At 36.6% G+C, this 18,012-nt stretch overlaps 1 protein-coding gene across 6 annotated transcripts in view; it reads left to right on the forward strand.

The window, feature by feature from the left end:
• The window catches only part of SDCCAG8 (SHH signaling and ciliogenesis regulator SDCCAG8), a 114,853-nt gene that overhangs the window by 39,298 nt on the left and 57,543 nt on the right, over positions 1-18,012 (forward strand). For all 6 annotated transcript variants that reach the window (XM_082755544.1, XM_082755545.1, XM_082755546.1 and 3 more), the window contains one exon: positions 1,581-1,723. In XM_082755544.1, the coding sequence (XP_082611670.1) occupies positions 1,581-1,723 (143 nt within the window). The remainder of the gene's footprint in view (positions 1-1,580; positions 1,724-18,012) is intronic.

The following is an 18,012-nucleotide window of genomic DNA, read 5'->3' on the forward strand; positions in this document are numbered from 1 at the left end:
TTTTAAAATTTTCTGACAGTGTAATAGGTTGTTACATTCTTTAGAGGTGAAGAGTACTAATGATCTTGCAAATAGTTTCACTATCTTTGTATTCAAACTTGGAATTACCAATTTAATTTGTTAGGTGGTCTGTGTAATAGAGCAAGGTGACATTCAAATTCTAATCAAAATTTTCTTCGTAAGCCTTTGTTGAGTGCTCTTAGGGGAAAAAATGTTCAGTTAAGTAATTACAAAAATTAAAAATATTAAATAAGAAAAAAACGAACATCGTGAAACCATTTTCTGGATGAAGAAATTGTGTTTGCAACATCATGACATACTAAAGTGATTTAGGTTAACATTTCTTGGGAGGAACAGAGACAAGATTATTATGAAGGTGCTTCAAGTGCAAATATTGGCACCAAAATACATTCATTTGTTCTTGTTTGAATGAATAATTTCATTAACTGAAGAAGATATTAAGGCTTGTCTACATGAGGAAGCTCTCATAAAATAAGTTATGGTGTGAATTTAAAATATAATAGCTATTCAGCACTAACTCCGTACATGAACAATTTTATTCTGAGCTACAAATGACCTTTCACAGTTTAGTTGACTGAACAACATGCAAGTTCCCTCTAGTCCCAGCGATGAATAAATATTTATGTATGGAGTCAGTGTAGAATAGTTACATTAAAAAAAATTACATTGTTAGCTTATTCTGTACTACATTGCCCTCCTTAAAACTGTCCTTAGGACAAAGTGTAGTATTATGTTACAAATATGTTCCTACAGGTACTTGTATGCTATACATGGACTTAGAGCAAAACATATTCCTTCTGAGAATATGTATGAAAAATGTTTAAATTGATGACAATATGATTCAGTTAGAGGTAGTAAGTCCAGTATGCTTCACTGGAATCTAGATATGCTCATACAAGTTTGCCGACCATTGTATGTAGAATAAATTAATACACTTATTAATGAAGTTAGATTTACTTGCTTTAGTTGACTTGTAAGGACTAACGATGTAATGAATATGACAGGATTAATAGTGGCTGATGTGTTTAGGATTCAGTCACTAATTACTTATTTTTAGTAAAGATAATATCAAAATGACCTTATTCTCTTGCATAGTATTAGGAGAATATAACAAAAACTTGATTCCCTTGCATTGTTGCTTATGTCATAGATAAGCAAACGAAGTGAACATGAGCTATCCTCTATCCAACAGCTTCTGACGATGGCCACTGTTCTGCTTTATGTGTTTTTAATATGGTGAATTGTGGACATAAATATGGAAGGTTCACATGAGGATACCGGAAAGTGATTTTATGTGTATATCTCTTAGGCCATGAAGACAATTGCATTGATTGTGTATTAATATATTTAAATGTGATGTGCATTTTGGATTTCCATAAGAACGTAATGTCAAATACTACAATTTACTTGTTTTGCAGATTTTATTGATGAATTTCTTTTGTTCTAAAACAAAACCACGTTCTTTTTCATGAGCTGTGATCACATTAAGATTTATTGTCTTAAAATTTTTTTCCGTGCATTTCTTAAATATACTTTCTTTCGTTCTAAATTTTTCTAAGAAAATAGAAAAACTGGGATTAGAGCTGAATGGAAACAAACAGCGTTTGGAACAAGCCCAGCAGGATGTGACAGAAGCCAGAGAGGAGTGCCTAAAACTGACAGAACTGCTGAGTAAATCTGAACACCAACTGCACCTCACCAGGTACCCCTTATCCTATTACATGCTGTAGTACCAATTTCATTCTGCTATTATTTTTTTTTTTGTCACAGGCTTCCCCACAGCTGATATAGATAGTTGCTGCCATTGACTGCATGGGCAGCCCGCAATCATATTAAAAGTGGAAATTTGAATGACTGAGTTATGAACTATAATTGTTGACAGTGAATTACTAGTGTGTAGAAAAGGCAGTGTTCAGCTCTGGTGATGAGGTACCATACTTTTGGGCAGGACAGAAGAGCCGGGAAGAGCTCTTTTGTTGTAAGTGTGCTTGATTGGACAAAGATACTTTAAAATGTCATTTGAGTGTACAGCAACACCCTTAGGCATAGGAATTTTCAGATTAATAACGTGACGTTTCTGCAGCAGAGTGACCAGGAACATATAAATATACATAACCATGCTAAGCTTCATTGAAGGTTGAACAATCAAAAGGTAATATTACTCTCTGCACATACAGAGTAAACTCAAGTGCGTGAAGAGGGTGTTTAAGTTACTTTCTCAGTGGAAATGTGATACAATGCAAGCATTGTATGACTAGTGACTTTCCAAGAGCTTTTTCCATCTTTTGCTTTAGCCCCTGAACCCACTTATTTTATTACTTGGTATACATTTCTAGAAACCAACAGAAGATTAATGTGCCAATGATTCATTCCAGCTTGAGTTTTGGTAACTGCAGGAATTTTTACCACACAACATTGTCTTACTGTTACAAGGTTTTGGTTGTATGTGTGTTTTTTCTAACCCACTTCCCTCCCTCCCCGAAGAGTGAATATCCAGAAACAAGGACTTGTACTCAGTCTTTAAGCAAAAAGTTGAGTGAGTTTAAATTTTACTTGGGAGGGGGAAAAAAAATAATCAGATTTTTATCACTTAACAGAATGTCTGCATGTTTATCCAAGTCTTGTAGACTCTTTGTTCCTTGTGAGAATTCTGCCATTGAGTAAATGGAAAGAAAATAGCCTCATCTAAACTATTAGATTCAATGAATCAGTTTTTTATTCAGCTACATTTCTGTGTAATTCAGAGCACGGTAGTTTAACAGATGGAAGAAAGTACCACTCTAACAGCCTGTATTTAGAGAAAAAAATATGCTAGAGGTTAATGAACTTGAAAAAAGTTTTGGGTGAGTTGTTAAGATATCTAAAGTTTGGATTTAGCAGAACTTTATTAATAATGATTTGTTGTGATAGTTAACCAAATGGCTTACCACGCTCCTTTTAGCAAAAGGCTGATTATATGCAGTAAAACTCTGGATATCTTGGAGGAAATCTGACTAGCTAATATATTTTTGTGAAAATGTTTGACTTGTTAAAATGAGCATTATTGACTGCTTCTACATAGTGTGGCACCTACAGCTGGGTAACTAGAATACTGATGATTCAGGTAGCTTTTCAATCTACAATTTTTGACTCAGGTAGTTTGTGAGCTACACATCACTGGAGGCTGGGAACAGTATTTTGGGCAGGTAATGCCCTGTGCTGGCCCAGTTCTTAGAGTATTTAATAGACATCTGCTTTTATCTGCTGTTTGAGACAGATACTGAATTAGCACGGTTTCTTTGTCTGACCTAGCATGGCCTCTCTTCTGGAATGTCCTAATCTTTATTTTATACTTTGTGTTCATATTATAGCCTTTGTTTATAAGTATACTTTTCAGGCATTAAAATGTTTTCTATAATGACATATTATTATCAGAAAAATGTATACATTAAAGCATGGGAAATTGGTTCAATTCTTTTACCATAATATTCCTCAACTTCTAGAATACATTGTAGGTTTTGTATCCTTCTTATCTTTGGAGTGCATCTGCTTTCCAGGAGTATATTAGGTGATGTTGCTGTCACAGGTGGTGGTGGGGAAGGATGAGATATTCATTGCTTCTGTACCGTCATCCGTGGTCCCTGTATACTTATATTGGTAGGTTAGAGTTAGGTATTCTCACTTTGTCTTCTGTTTTCCTTGAGTCACAGAGGAAAACATCCCCTACTGAAATTAAACTTTTGCTCAGCCTGTATCCTCTTCTTCTCGGATCACTTCTGCTAGAGCAAGCTTTCTGTATTAGTGAAGGTTCACGAGTTAAATTTCTAATGGCATTACAGTTTTGCATTCTAAAGCCAGTATGTTTTTAATGGTGGTACATCCATGGTAGTTGCATGTGAACTGTATTCACTTGCAGTCTGTCCTCCTTCGTTCTTTATTCCCTTCACCTAAAATGGCAGCTGTGCCAGTGAAAATACTCTCTTGAAGGGTAGTGGTAATAGCAGTCCTATGGGGTTTATGGAACCATTCACTGCAATACTTGCCAAGGAGAACAGATTTTAAGCTCTAGAGTCCTGCCTGTGGGAGATTGCTGCAGAAATTGCACTGATTCAGTGCATCTCTTGGGTATTCTGGCCTTGGCCTCGTCTTGCTGATTTCCCTATTTTCAGGACAGAACCAGCTGGTCAACTGCAAGTCTTCTTTCAAAGCTGGACTTAAGGGAGGCCTGTACTGCTGTTACACTGTTGTGGATAGTTTTTCTGTTGCCTCACATGAACCCTCTTTGTTGTTCTGGCAAAAAATAGAGGTAACTGAGGAGTTTGAGTTCTTTGCTTTGTATGACTTCAGGTATTACTAACAAGAAAAGCTTTTTACTAATCCACCGATTCTAAGCTTGGATATTGTAAATAAAATAATAAAATGAATACAAGAGCTTTAGATGTTAGTATACGAGTATTAGACGGTAAAGATTATATGAATGGATTAAATGAGAAAGCGTATGCAGTCTTTTGTAACGAGAAGAGAAAGTGCTCTGTGAAATTGTGCTCTTCTTCAGGAGTCCCACTTCTGTTGTATCCTAGTTTTCAAACACCGTTGATTGATTACCAGCTAAACAGCTTCTAAGCTAACAAAATGTACTTGTTAAAAAATCAAGAAAAAGGTTACAATTAGCTATTCTAAACCGTTGCCACAGAGTTTAAATTTGCCTTTTCCTGTCACCTTTGTTTCTGGAGCAATATGTTGCTTAGAAATCTTTGCTATTAACATGCATTTCTGATATTGAATCTAGTTAGTAATTCTAATTTGTATGTTTTCAAATGACTGGGAAAATACAGACCTTTTGCGGTGTAGTTAAGGTTGTCTGTCATTTAACTTTGCAGATGTCACCATGCTATGAAGCTGACCATGCTTGTGTACTTCTTGTTTTTGTTGTGTTTTTTTTTTCTTTCTTTTTGTTTTTTAACCCTAATTTCTGTTTTGTGTTTATTTGTATTAGTTACTGTAGTAGAAGGATCTTAAGAAGTTACTTCTGAAGTCAATTGTAAATTAGTCTTACTTTAGCAAAGTTGGGTCTTGCTAATGATGCTTATCTGAATCTATTCTTCGGAGACTAGAAAACATACAGATCAATTTTTCTCGGTTCATGAGAATAATTGTTAAAAGTCATGTCAGTATGCTGGTGGAAAAGATCACATAAAAGATACAAGATATTAACAGTTTGCCCAGTTTTTAGCACATCATCTAATTTAATAAAAATTTTCACTATTCTAATGTAATGAAAGTGTCATTAAAAATCTTTCCTCTTTTTGTTACAAAACAAATCTGAAGTTGTTACTTGTTTCAGTTTAAGTCAGATGTAGTTCCTGTTTGTATATGCCAGAACACTTAAATCTTAAGAAGTGGGAGAATTGATGAATTTCAGAATTGAACTTTCTCTATGTCATCACGTGTTTTCTCAGGCTTGGAGGTAGGTAGAGGACTTGAGATATATTTGACTGAAATGTCATCAAACATTTGTTGGGAGATGGAATTGAAGCAGATTTTTTAATTAATATTTTTATTATTGTTGTTTATTTATATGAAACATTACAAACACTGTTGAATGTCAACTTATAGGTGGGGAGAAATTACTAACTTGTGTAACAACCTATGCTTCCGTGTTCACTAACATGGGACCTTTCAGACAAACCTGAATGCCTGTGTCACTCCCTTGAAGGATAAAAATAAACATTACAGTGAGGACAAAGGGGTGCTGTAGTTCTTGATCTTTCCAATTATGTGATATATCTTTTCTCCCCCATCTGTACAAATGATGTGATGTCTAGAAAGCAGTATATCTGACACAGTGGTATTTGGTGAGTACAGTGTTTTGTAGCAGTTCTTACTATGCACAGGTCTTCTAGCAGCCTCTTGCTTGTTTCAATGGCTCCATTAACACTTACGATAATACTTGTATAATAAAACAAAGCACGTAGATCTATCATTCCACCTCCAGGTTCCTGTGGCATTATTTAGTCACTGCTCTTGTGCTTCATGATGTCATCAGCGTTCCTTGTTAGAATTGCAGCATTACCTCATACATTAAATGCCCAATTTAAACTACACTATGAAATTATAAAATAGAAACTGGCTTCTTGATTTATTGGAGCTAGTTATACATAGTCCTCTAGGTAGTTGCAGAGTACCTGGTGTGTTGTGGTCTTTTTTTTTTTCTAGTAGTAAATGGTAGTCAGCAGCACACTTACTGCAGTGCTTTTTCCAAGAATTTTAGCACATTAGAAAGAGTCCATCATCTATGCTGGAAATGAGATAACAGTTGAAGAAATGCTGTTGCTAATATTAAATGACTGAGATATGTTTTATGTTCCCAGACTGGCTGGCTGATGAAAGGACCAATAACACTTGCATTGTAGGGGGAGAAAGGGGGAAAGCTGAAATGAAGTGTAAGCAGTGATTGATTTCTATTTTTTTTGTATTTGCTAATTTTGTACAAAACCATTATTTTAAAATGCAGGGAGGAGTGATAACGTGAAACAACTCTGATAACTAATAAACTTTTTAGTTTCTGCTTCATATGTTTACTTTTCATTAAATTTAGGGATGGTTGTGACTGTGTTGTTGTGATTCAGTCAACATTTATTTCTATCTGTTTTTCATATACAAAGGCATCGGGATGCCAGAAAATAAACTGTTAACGGAGAATTAACTTCTTTGGCATGCTTTCATACTTATCTTCCAAATTAAAGAAAATGAAATGGGCAGAAGCAGAGTGTAGATTACCTCCTTTTTGTCAAAAATGGTGGGAATTTGAAAATTAATAATAAAAAAGGGAACAGATGCAGTAACATGCCAGAGGGAGATTAATGTGGAGAGTAAAATCTGTGAGCAACAAAACTGAAGCAAACTGAATCAGTGGGAGGTGGTTGTACAATCAAAATCAGGATAAAAGAGAAATTACAAACAACCCTGCACTTGTCAAAGTAGTAGTAATGAAATCCTGACTCTGCCAGCAGCGAGAACCTGTGTTAGCACTTTGGGGTAAGGCCGGGAGCCGGGTGCCAGGTAGGAGGGCAGCGCGAGGCTGCTGGGCGGCAGCCATCGCGTGTGGAACAGATGGCGGGGAAAGCTGGCCGGGGAGGGGCTCCTTAGCAGAACTAATCAGACAGTAACAGATAGGGCAGCTGGGAGGACTGACCACTGAGAGGCAAGCGGCAGGGTAGCCGCAGCTTTCCGTGCGATGTGTGCAGTGGTGTGCCCGTTGGTCTGAGAGAAGACCTTGCAATGTCTTTTTGGGGCAGAAGCCGTGCAAACTTCTGAGGCGGACAGAGCGGTCTGATGCCGCTGGTGGTGGAGGGAGGTGCGAGCTCGCTGCCCAGCTCCTCTTGCAGCCTCCTGAGCATCGAGCCCATCCTGTCTTGCTGTGTTGTGCTGCCTGTTACCCTCAAAAATGTCTTGGCCCTTAGTTCTGTCATAGGATATAAGGGCACGTGGATTTGCGTTTTCTTGTGGCAGTGTGTTGAATGTAGAACTTGAAGATCTACAGAGACACAAAAACACACAGATCTGGGGCCTGATCTGGCAAGCCAATGAGAGAACTTCGCTCCTGCTGACATGGAGCAAAAAGCTGTAGGTCAGCATCGTCCCACAGGGCTGGGCCCCTCCGATGAATGAAGTCAGTTTTGTGATGTTTTATTTTTGCTCGGAGGAGGAACTTCCTTCTTCATAAATGAGAGCTTGTGAGAAGCGAGTTGAGGTCTGAGCCTTCTGATCTTCAGTCACTTGAATAAGTTTACTTGCGTAAGAATAAAGATCAATAGGATTTCTTGTGCGAGTTAAGAGGTGGCCATGTGAGAGAGGATTACTAGGACATGCCCTCTGTTGATGACTGTCAGCTTGAAAGAGAAATGAAAACAAAATTTTATCAAGGATGTAGGAAATAAAACTGTGAATTGTAACAACGGAGACCTGACTTATTACTGCCCAGTTGTATTTGATTGTGATGTGGGGTACTTCCTTAGGCAATTAACAAAGGAACATGCATCTCCTGCATCTACTTTTGAACTTGTGTCTCTCTCTTTTGCAGAAGGTTTATAGCTTGGCTCAATTATCCATTTTGAGCAGGGAGGGGAGGAAACATTACAGGGATTTGAAATAGGTGGTATAACATAGCCATATGCTATTTATGCAGCAGTTTCTGCAATAAATCTAATTTGGTGCTGTCAAAAAAAATTAGACTTATTTGGTATAGCAGCACATTAGTAAATGATCGTGGTAGCTTTGAAAGTTGTCATTCACTCTGCTTTACTTGCAATAGAATCCCGCAAAGCTTTTTTTTTTCCCTGTTCTTTTTTCCCTGAGCAACTCTGTGAAAATGTCTCAGTTCTTTGTCCTGCAGCTGTAGACACTGCAAATATTTCCACAACTGAAAAGAAGGTCTTGCCTTAAGGTAACTGATGGAGAGGATAGAAGAAAGAATAACCTCTTTTGTTAGCAATTATGTGAATGTACAGGCAGAAAAATCAGTAACGTGGGGGGTTATATTTCTCCCTTGCCTACAGGTTTACATGGTGCAGCTGAAATTGTTTATCTCATTATACAGCATGTAGATAAATTAGCTGCTCTGCGTTATTATAGAAGGTAAAATATTTTACCTGCCATGATAAGACCATATGCTGCTTTACGAAGACTGATTCTGAATGATTTGAAATAAATCGGCTCTGTCGTCTTCTGGCAGTGCCTTTTAGAAATTTTGAAGCTGATAAACTTTGTGTCAAGATAATGCACAGTTATTTAAATATCTTTCTATTTAGTCATTTAAACATATTTAAGATCATTGTACAAACATTTAAAGGCCATTGTTGAAGTTTAAAAGGAAGAAAAAAGATAAAGGGAATGAATAAAAAAGAAATCCAAAATCAGTTGTTAATTTTGAATATGAAAATCATTATAAATAATCTTTTTTCATTTGTAAAGAATTGAAACATGGCTTACAATTGAATTTATTGTCCTACAATACATTTTTTCCAGGAAGAAGCAATAATACATTTTCAGATTTCAAGTCTTAGATTTATCAAAATTTTTCTCTGTGGCATTTAAACTGCAACTGGTCACATCAAATTTCTCTAATGATTTCATCTTTTATACATCGCGTCAGGTTGTTGAGGCAGCCAAATTGCTACTGCATGGAGAGTGTAGTTCAGGAGCGGTGACAATACTTAAAGCGCTTTGGAGCGAGCAGCGAATTCAGATGAAATACAGAAGAGACTAACTGCTGTAGAAAACAAGCGTCTTTATAAGGTCTTTGTTTTGAGCAGCTATTATTCAGCAGTAACAGTAATAAGTTTATGCGTGTGTACCAAATATTTACTTTGATCTCATTCAAATTAGGCTTTCTATTTGTGTGACTAATGACAACAGGATAACGATTTTTGGTTTTTGTTTTGTTTTGCTTTTTTTATACCATAATAATCTTTCAGACACATATTCAAAGCTGCTGGATTTTTTGCTGAATTTGCTACTGGAAAAATGTTTCTGAGTTTTATCCTTATTCTTGACTAGTTCTAGGACTTTTCTCTCAAGTCCATCTGAAGGCTTGTTTTTACAACAAGCTAAATATAATTTTTATATCAGTGCATGGTATTTGTGAACTTAATTTTAAAAGCTGCCTTGTGCTTTCAATAGTATACTGGAAGTCATTTACTTCATGCAGTCACAGTGATTGTTTCTTCTCCTGTGCAAGATTCCATTCCTGAAATCCTTACCCAGAAAAGATTTCAACAGAGAACCCAAAGGTCCTTAATTAGGGACTTGATTCGACTTGACATTTAAGAACATCAAACTGTAGGTTGTCAACTCTGTAAATGGATGGAGAAAGGAAGGCGAATTACCTGAGCATGCCAGCTTTGGCTGCTGGGCTGCTCTTGCCACCCCTGTGCCCGGTGCCCTGGTGCCGGTAGCTGGCCAGGGGGAAGTGTGAGCTGGGAGCAGCGTGTCCCGAGTGAGCAGATGAGCGCTGCTTCTGCCATCGGCTGCTCGACAGAGCTGACCTCCTTTCCCTGTCTGTGCTGGCAGCCCAGCAAGCTTAATAGCATGCTACCATTGGTTGCCCCTGTGTTCCTGGTGATTTGAGTATCAAACTAAGCTTTTGCAGAAACAGGAGCAACTGTTTCTGATTAGTTGTTCCTTGTTCAGACACCTTCTACAGGGCTTAAATCAAAATAAGGAATAAAAGTGTTTTTTTTTTTTTTTTTTTTTTTTTTTTTTTTTTTTTTGTAGTTAGATGGTAGTAGTACAGCTGTAGACACAGCTGTATATTCTATTTGTTCCAAAGTTCCTCCTCCATTTCCACTGCTTTTGTTGACCTGTATGTAGTTTACTATGGAAGATCATAAAATCAGAAAACATTCCTTTGCAAATGCAGGGACTAATTCCCATGTAAGGGATGTATCAGTATTAAGTTATTATTCAGCTAAACTTATGTAGTATATGTCAAAGCAATTTTTATTAGAGTCAAATTCAGACCTAACATAAGTATAACTGCATTTCTGCTAATGAGATTGGATTACCTCCTGGATTTGCTCCCAGAAAGCTTTACTTTAATTCATTTGTGGTAGTAGGGTAATAAAATGGGTGGTTCATTATAATTGCTTTTAAAACTTAAAATATGTATTTATATTTTTGGTACTATAGTTAATCTTAGTGAAAGATTTTATTTTCATTTTTATTTATTTTTAAAGGATGCCCAAGATAAATGCAGTGAAATTGAAAGGTATTTCTTATTTTAGAAGAATGAGACTGTCAAGGAGGTTAGTTAATAATTCAGGAGTTTGTGGTTATCAGAATCTATTCCTGAAAAGAAATAGGGGCACAGGAGTTGCTAAAAATAATGTATCCTGTTAACAATGTGAATTTAGTCTCAGCCCTGACAAAGAATCTTTACAATTCATCTCAATGTGTAAGGCAGTATTTTAACAAAGAGTTGCATATGTGTGCTTACAAGGCTTAAACACAGGAAAAATATTCTGGATTTTTTTCTCCTTAAAGAGTGTTGCATTTTAAACATCTGTAGGTAAGTTTGGGGAAAAAAAAAACTGTCGCAGATAAAATAATTTACAATGAATGCTGTTGGCCGCATCTAGGTTTTACTGTAAACTTACTTGGCTGTTCCCATTTTATCTTTGCATTTTTAGTCAATATCTTTGTTGCATGGTGTTAAAGTGAGTCAAAAGCTTTCATTTGTTATTTTTATTGTCATATTTTTTCCTTTTCTACTTCTTTGAATCTCTCTGCAAGTCCTGAGAGATTCTGCCAGTCTTTGCAAGGAGGTATATGTATGTGAATTAGAACATATTAGCTGTTGTAGTTAAATGATTAAAGTCTCTTATTTTACTTCTGTATTATTTCTCTTACACCCCAAACCTATCTTCACAAATAGAGAACTGTAAAGAACTTCATCTTCTGCTGGTTAGCAGAAGTGGATTTAAATCCACGCCGACAGTTCATTTGACAATGACCTTGAGGGGCTTTGCTTCTTGAAGAAGAAAGCAGAAGCTTGCGGTAAACAAAGTTCACTTCTGACAGATGGATTGAATGACAGAAAGGTTGCGAGTGCCAGAATAGCCCTGGCAGAGGAGGAAATGTTCAGTGGAATCCAACAGGAGAGGAGGTGTGAACAGGTGCAGGGTTGCTGACGGAAGGGGAACCAGATGGAAGGAGCCAGAGCCAGTTTATTTAAAGGAAAAGGCAGAAAACACTGAAAGGCTGTGCGATCAGTGGCTAAAAGTGTGCATGGAAGAAGGTAAAAATTCACAAAGCAAAACTGCACAGTGGGATATCTAGCACTTAACATAATGGTAGTAATTGTGAGTTTAGTTTTAAAGTTGCTATTGAAACATGTTTCTCCTTAATCTTGACAGCATAAAGACGGGAGCTTTATAAACTGACCAAAAAAAAAAACACCACCTTTGGCTAATAAATATACTGCTTGTCCATTATTTCTAATACTAATGTACAAATAATGTTGCAATCAGGTAACACCAAAATTATGCTGTAGGTAGTCAGACAAGTAAAGAACCAATAAAGGATACACGAGGCTAGAATTTTATTTTTTGATTCACCTGTTCATATCTAGCTCTTGTGATATGCGGGTAGGTAAACATGTCTTTTATTAGGATGTTTCTGTAAAATCTAAGCAAATTAACATCAGGTACAATGTAATGTTAGCACAGTACTCGATTGGTCTTGCTTTTTGGTCACAACTTTGTCCGTTTGCTATAACGTGTGGTATCTTGATGTAGGGCGGGGGAGATGTCAAACTTTCCCTAGATCAAATACCCTCAAAATCAAATATTCTCTTTCAGATTGTCTTCCTGAGGGATGATTTGTTGTGTGAAGCTGTTCTTCTTCCCAGGCTGTTCATGGGAAGCTTGGTCTTTTGGAGGCAGAGAATACTTTTCCTAAGTTCTCAACTTCAGCAGTAGTTTAGAAGAGTTAACAACTTCAGCGCCTCAGACCTGCAGCTAGCGTGGTAGCGTAAACTGGAAGTTGTATGTCTGCCCGAACAGAATGTCTGAAAAATTTGAGGTGGCTGTTCAGCAGGCATTCAGAGCGCATCTGTGATCTACTGGATCATTCAGCTGTGCTGATCTGATGTGGATCAGGTGTGGGCACAGAGTCACTTTTCTTTTCAATTAGGCAGAGCATGCAATGCAGTGTCTATGCTGACCTGATGCTTGCTCCAGTAGGACAGATGATACCTGATTCAGCATAAAACTGGCTGGTACAAAATTAATATACCCAAATAATTTTTGAAAAAATTGAAATTGGCAGAGTGAGTTCATAATAGATCAGATCTCTGCATCATTTAGGTACATCATTTTCTGATTCAATAGAAGGAGCTTGAAGACTGAATTTACTGTATCATGTTAGCAAGCTGAGACTTGGAGTACAGATTCACAATTGTTCTGTGGTGGTCTGAGTCTGTGCTGCTACTGAAGCATAGACTCAGATTCCCTAGAGTTGTGACATGTGGCTCTGCCTGGCCACATATCTCTAGGCCCTTACATGTGCTGGCACTGGAAGACAGGCACCCTTATGATCACGGGGTTCTTTTTCAAATTGAAAAAGCATCATATGCTCTTGCAGGATAAGTTGTGTGAATGCTAATTATTAGAGGATAAAAAGAGAGACCTTAAACTGGCAACATCACCTTAGACTGGCTTAAACCTGTTATGAAACTGCATCCTAAGAGACTGCTGGTACCAAGATCAGGAATCACAATAAGTCAAGCAAATTACTCCTTTATTTTAAATATAGTGAAAATAATTTTCATAACTATGTGTGCAAAGTAAATGCGTGCGAAAATATTATATGGTAAGCAAGCATTTCAATGTTTAGCCATTTGTGGAAGTGGCTTGAAGGACAAAGAGCAAAGGTGGAAAGAGGATTCTGTAGAAAAGGGCAAAGAGCGAAGGGGGAAAGAATATTCTATAGAAAAGAGCATAGTACTGTGAAGTGGTTAGGGTTGGGAACTGACTTCGCAGAAACCACTTCTCATGATGCATCTTCCCATGCAACTTCTGTATTTAATTGTGTGTTTCTATCTGTTTTTATCAGCCAAATAGTTCACAATCTGATGTTAATAACCATTGCAGGATGGGTGTTTACATGCAATGTACATATCTGGCAGACAAGGCTTATAGATGCACCAGAAAAACAACATTTTGGTCTTAAGTCAGTATATTTGACCTAACACGGTACTACTGTTAGAGACAGTTTTTGCCTTCTCTAACAATGAAATAGAGGGCAGTTAATGATAAAGTTTAGCTGTGGCTTGGCATACAGAAAACCATCTAGACTGAAAAGTAGTTATAGTCTACATTGAAGGCAAGACACCAAAGGAATAGAATAGTGTTATAAGCTAGTCATTTGCAAATTCTTTCTTTTATGCTGGATTTAAAGTGAGTAAGAAATCCAATCCTCTCATTGTAATAGATCTGCTACATAGCAGTAGATATACCACCAGTAATGCATATACTGAAGTTAGCTATACTCAAGCTTCTTCATACTGTATGAACTTGCATAGGAGTAACACTCTGTGTTTCTCAGTTTGTGTGCCCTTACAACTTTTATCTTTCACATGCCCATCAGTATCTACAATTAGTGGTAATTTTGAAGTAGCTTTCAAGTACACTAAGTAATTTAGAAGTAGAGTAGGAATCATCTTCATGCAGAGCCATTAAAAATATTATCTTCTGATGCCTCTGGCAGGGTTTAAAGGTCAAAGCAGAAGTCTAGACTTTGTTTTATTTTGTCAATAGATCTCTTAATACTATATACTGGATAAAGTGCAAACATATATAAAAGTTATAAGCTGTTTCCAATTGTGCAACTACATTTTAAATAGAGAAAGCAGGGAAAAAAGTTTCAGTGGGAACAAGAAAGTCATATGCACTAACTTTCCATCTCAGCAAAATTGAAATTCTCAGAAAAAAGCAGAATGTCTTATAATGAGGTTGACATCGTTTGGATTCTGGGGATGGGGATACAGTTGTGTAACCTTATTTATTATTTGTATTGTGGAGAAAGTAGTTGTGATGATTTTGTCAAATGTTTGTACTTAGTTTCTTGACAAAAGTTTAAAATGTGGAAGTTTAAAATGTAACATCTTGTCTTGTTTTCTCCCCCAAAAATGATCCTTGTGTTTGAGGTGTTTTTGTGAAGTAGTAGTACCCTGGGAGAGCTGTCTTTTCCAATCACTTATTTAAGGTAGGGTAGTAAAAAGTTTTGTTCATGTTTGGTCCATTAACCTACTTCAAAGGTATTTTTACTTTAAAGTTATAGCTGTAGAATATTCTAGTCTTCCAGATCCATATTTAATTTTTGAGTCAATTTGAAGGTTTAATTTCATACCACCCTTGGCCTTTGCATAACTTTTTTTATTACTTTCAGTAGCTTCTTCATATGGTTATAAGAAGAAAACTGTAACGTTTCATTGCTTATGAAACTCTCTGTATCTACTAACTAATGTAACTAGGCATCTAACATGATAAAAAAAAAAAAAGTTTTTTTTATGAACTTCAATTCAAATAGAACCATGTGAATTCTTAAAAATGATGCAAACCTCCAATTCTACCAATTAGAGTAATAATCAGGTCTCTACAGAATTTGACCATACACATGTAGCTTGTACCAAAGTTCACCAAACACAGTGTGCTGGCTGGGGCAGCTTCCAGAAACCTGAGCTTTCCAGGTTTCTGAGAAGACCTGGCAGCCAGCTCCAGAATCAGCATCCGGTCAGCTCTTGGAAACAGACATAAAGAGCAACTCAGTGGATAATTCCCACAATAGGATACAGGAAGGGCACTTTATCAGCTCCTTGGAGAGGTTTAAAGAAGTGACCTGATCATGATGTTTTTACAAGATATTTCTATGTAATTCTTGCAGTTGTATGCATGAGTACATCTTTTTTTCATTCCTTTTTGGACATCAGAACATTCATCTCCTTCAGTCCTGTAAAAGCACCGAGCGCCATAAAATCTAGCCAGCCAAAGCATGCTGTAGTGGTTTTGCACAGGTATGGAAAAATATCAGTACTTTTACTACAAAAATAACAGGTACTGAAAAAAAATCTACAGTGGTAAGAGGAAACCATGAAGCACTGTCCAGCTATATCCTCAGCCACAGCAATCCTTTTTATTAACAAGGATCAGTTAGATGAAAATATGTAAGCTTTATAAAAGAAGAACCAACCAACACTAAGTAAAAGGTTCCTAGAAGCGTGACTTAAGAGAGAGAAATCTTCTGGCCCTAAGTCTTATTATTGACTTTATCCTAACATACAGAGAAGGTACATGCTCGTAGAGCTCTGTTAAGTTGTAAGATGTGGAAATTAATAATTTTGAATCATGGCTACACTTAAAGCCAACATTTACTTCTTTATCAGCACAATTTGGGTTCTCAGTGTTGTATTTCCTTATCTAAGTATCTGAAATACTAAAACTTCAGATAGCATAAATATGTAAACATGTTCTCCATTAAAAATAACTGAATATTATACTACAGTGATGTTAAATTAAAAGGCAGGTCTGAAAGCAGTTTTAAAAGTTTTACATTAATAGAGAAAATGATTTAAGACCATTCCAGGGAAGAATGACTTCTAGGTACCTTACGATTTCTTTTTCATGTTTGAAAACCAGCCTTTAAGCCTTGTCTACTCACTAGAAAAAAAACACAATCCCTTATCCTTTGGCATATGACACAGTTATGAAGATACGTATGGAGGACAGAGGGAAGAAATTTGTGAAGTGTTCTGATCCAAAGTATGATCTTATTCTATATACATTCTTTTATGACCTTTATCAGCATGGTATTTCAGTGCTTTCTGATAGTACAGTAGGAGACTGCAAGTGTTTTTCTAATGTTTTGCCTTACAGAAAAGGATTATTGCAACATCTTGTTCTTTATTCCCCACCCCATCCCCCTTTTTTTTACTGTAAGTGTTGCTATGTTGCTTGAGAGAAGAGCAAGATTATGCTCTGATTTCTATTCTTCCCTTGACACCTGTAGCTGAAATAATAACATGAACAACCTGTAAGAAAGTTCAGGTGCTGCTTGTAATGAACAGTGCATTAGACCTGTAGTGTGGAAGGCTTGCAAAGTAGACTGCATACAGAATTGCTGAGTCTTTGTACCCAAAGTTATTGGCTGAAGTCGTTGAAGTTGTTAACACACATAGGCTTTCAAGTCCTGTTTTCAAAAGTGTTTGAATTGATTCGAGTGCTTGCAAGCCAGATTTTTAGAAAGATAATGGGAATTAAGTGAGTAGGTACCTTCTCAAAACTGATTTTCCATTTGGTATATATAGCAGCTTATGCTATGCATTTATTTGCAAAAAATGTTGGGAGAAGCTCACTTCCTCTAGAAGAGTGTAAAGTAAGTATACATAAAACCCCACAGTATTTTATAATTACATTTTTAACTATAATTAACAAGAAACAAAGATGGCACAAATAAGGTTATGATAAACTCTGGTGGGCTGCTGAACTGACATAATAGCTCAAGTTTTTTAATTTGTTCAATTAAGTTCATGGTCCTTCCTAATGGATCCATTAGCTTTTTACAAAATGTCACATGTTGATCTCATGGAAAAATCAAATAGTCGATATAGGAAGCATGGTTGCTTCACAGCATAGCTGTTTGTGAGAAGGCTTGCTGGCAACTTCCAGTCAGAGGCCTAATTCTACACTGAGGTTTATCTTGTGGCTTTTTGTTTTGCATTTGAACTCTCGCCAGAGCAAAAAGTCTTGCAGAATTACCTACTGCTGAACTGCATTGTGAAATTCAAAGTTATATCAGTCTGAATTTTGTCCTTTTGCAGCCGCAAACCAATTATTTTTTATGAAATCTGACTTTAACTTCACTAGTTTATAAATTCTTTCTTTTTTTCCTTTACTGAGAGCCACTTCTCAGAGAGAATTAGTTTTCTATTGAAAATGGACCTGTGATCCAGTTTTCACTTGCTAGTGGTGGGGAAGGTTTTTGTTTGTTTTTATTAAATTTGGTGGCTCAAATTCAGCCAGTGTACTTTTCATGTCACCTTTGAGGTCAAGGTGAATTTTCACTTTGTTTTCAGCAAGGAGTGTTTGTCTCCTTCATGTGCTATAAACTACACTTTATTTTGGCCTTAGTTTTGACAACAATTATTTGGAAAGCAGAACTTTCAGACCCTGCAAACCACTATGCTGTTCATTGAGATATGTGAACAAGTTAACCCAGTAGGCTGCTCTTGACAACAATAAGTCAGGCTCAGAGGAATGGGTGTTCTGAATAAAAATCATGGAAAATTTCTACTTCAGAGTAGAGCTCAAGGAGAGCTTAAGTTTGCTTCCATGCAAGTGAGTCTTTGGTTGCTTCTGACTTCATGGCACAAAAATGAAAGTCACCTTGAGTTCAATGCTCCTGCTTTAGTAAAATTGAACAACATTATGGCCAAATCCAGAATTAATTATCAGA

The sequence above is a fragment of the Aythya marila genome (assembly GCF_965140915.1).
Source record: "Aythya marila genome assembly, chromosome: 3".
In the NCBI taxonomy this organism is placed as follows: domain Eukaryota; kingdom Metazoa; phylum Chordata; class Aves; order Anseriformes; family Anatidae; genus Aythya; species Aythya marila.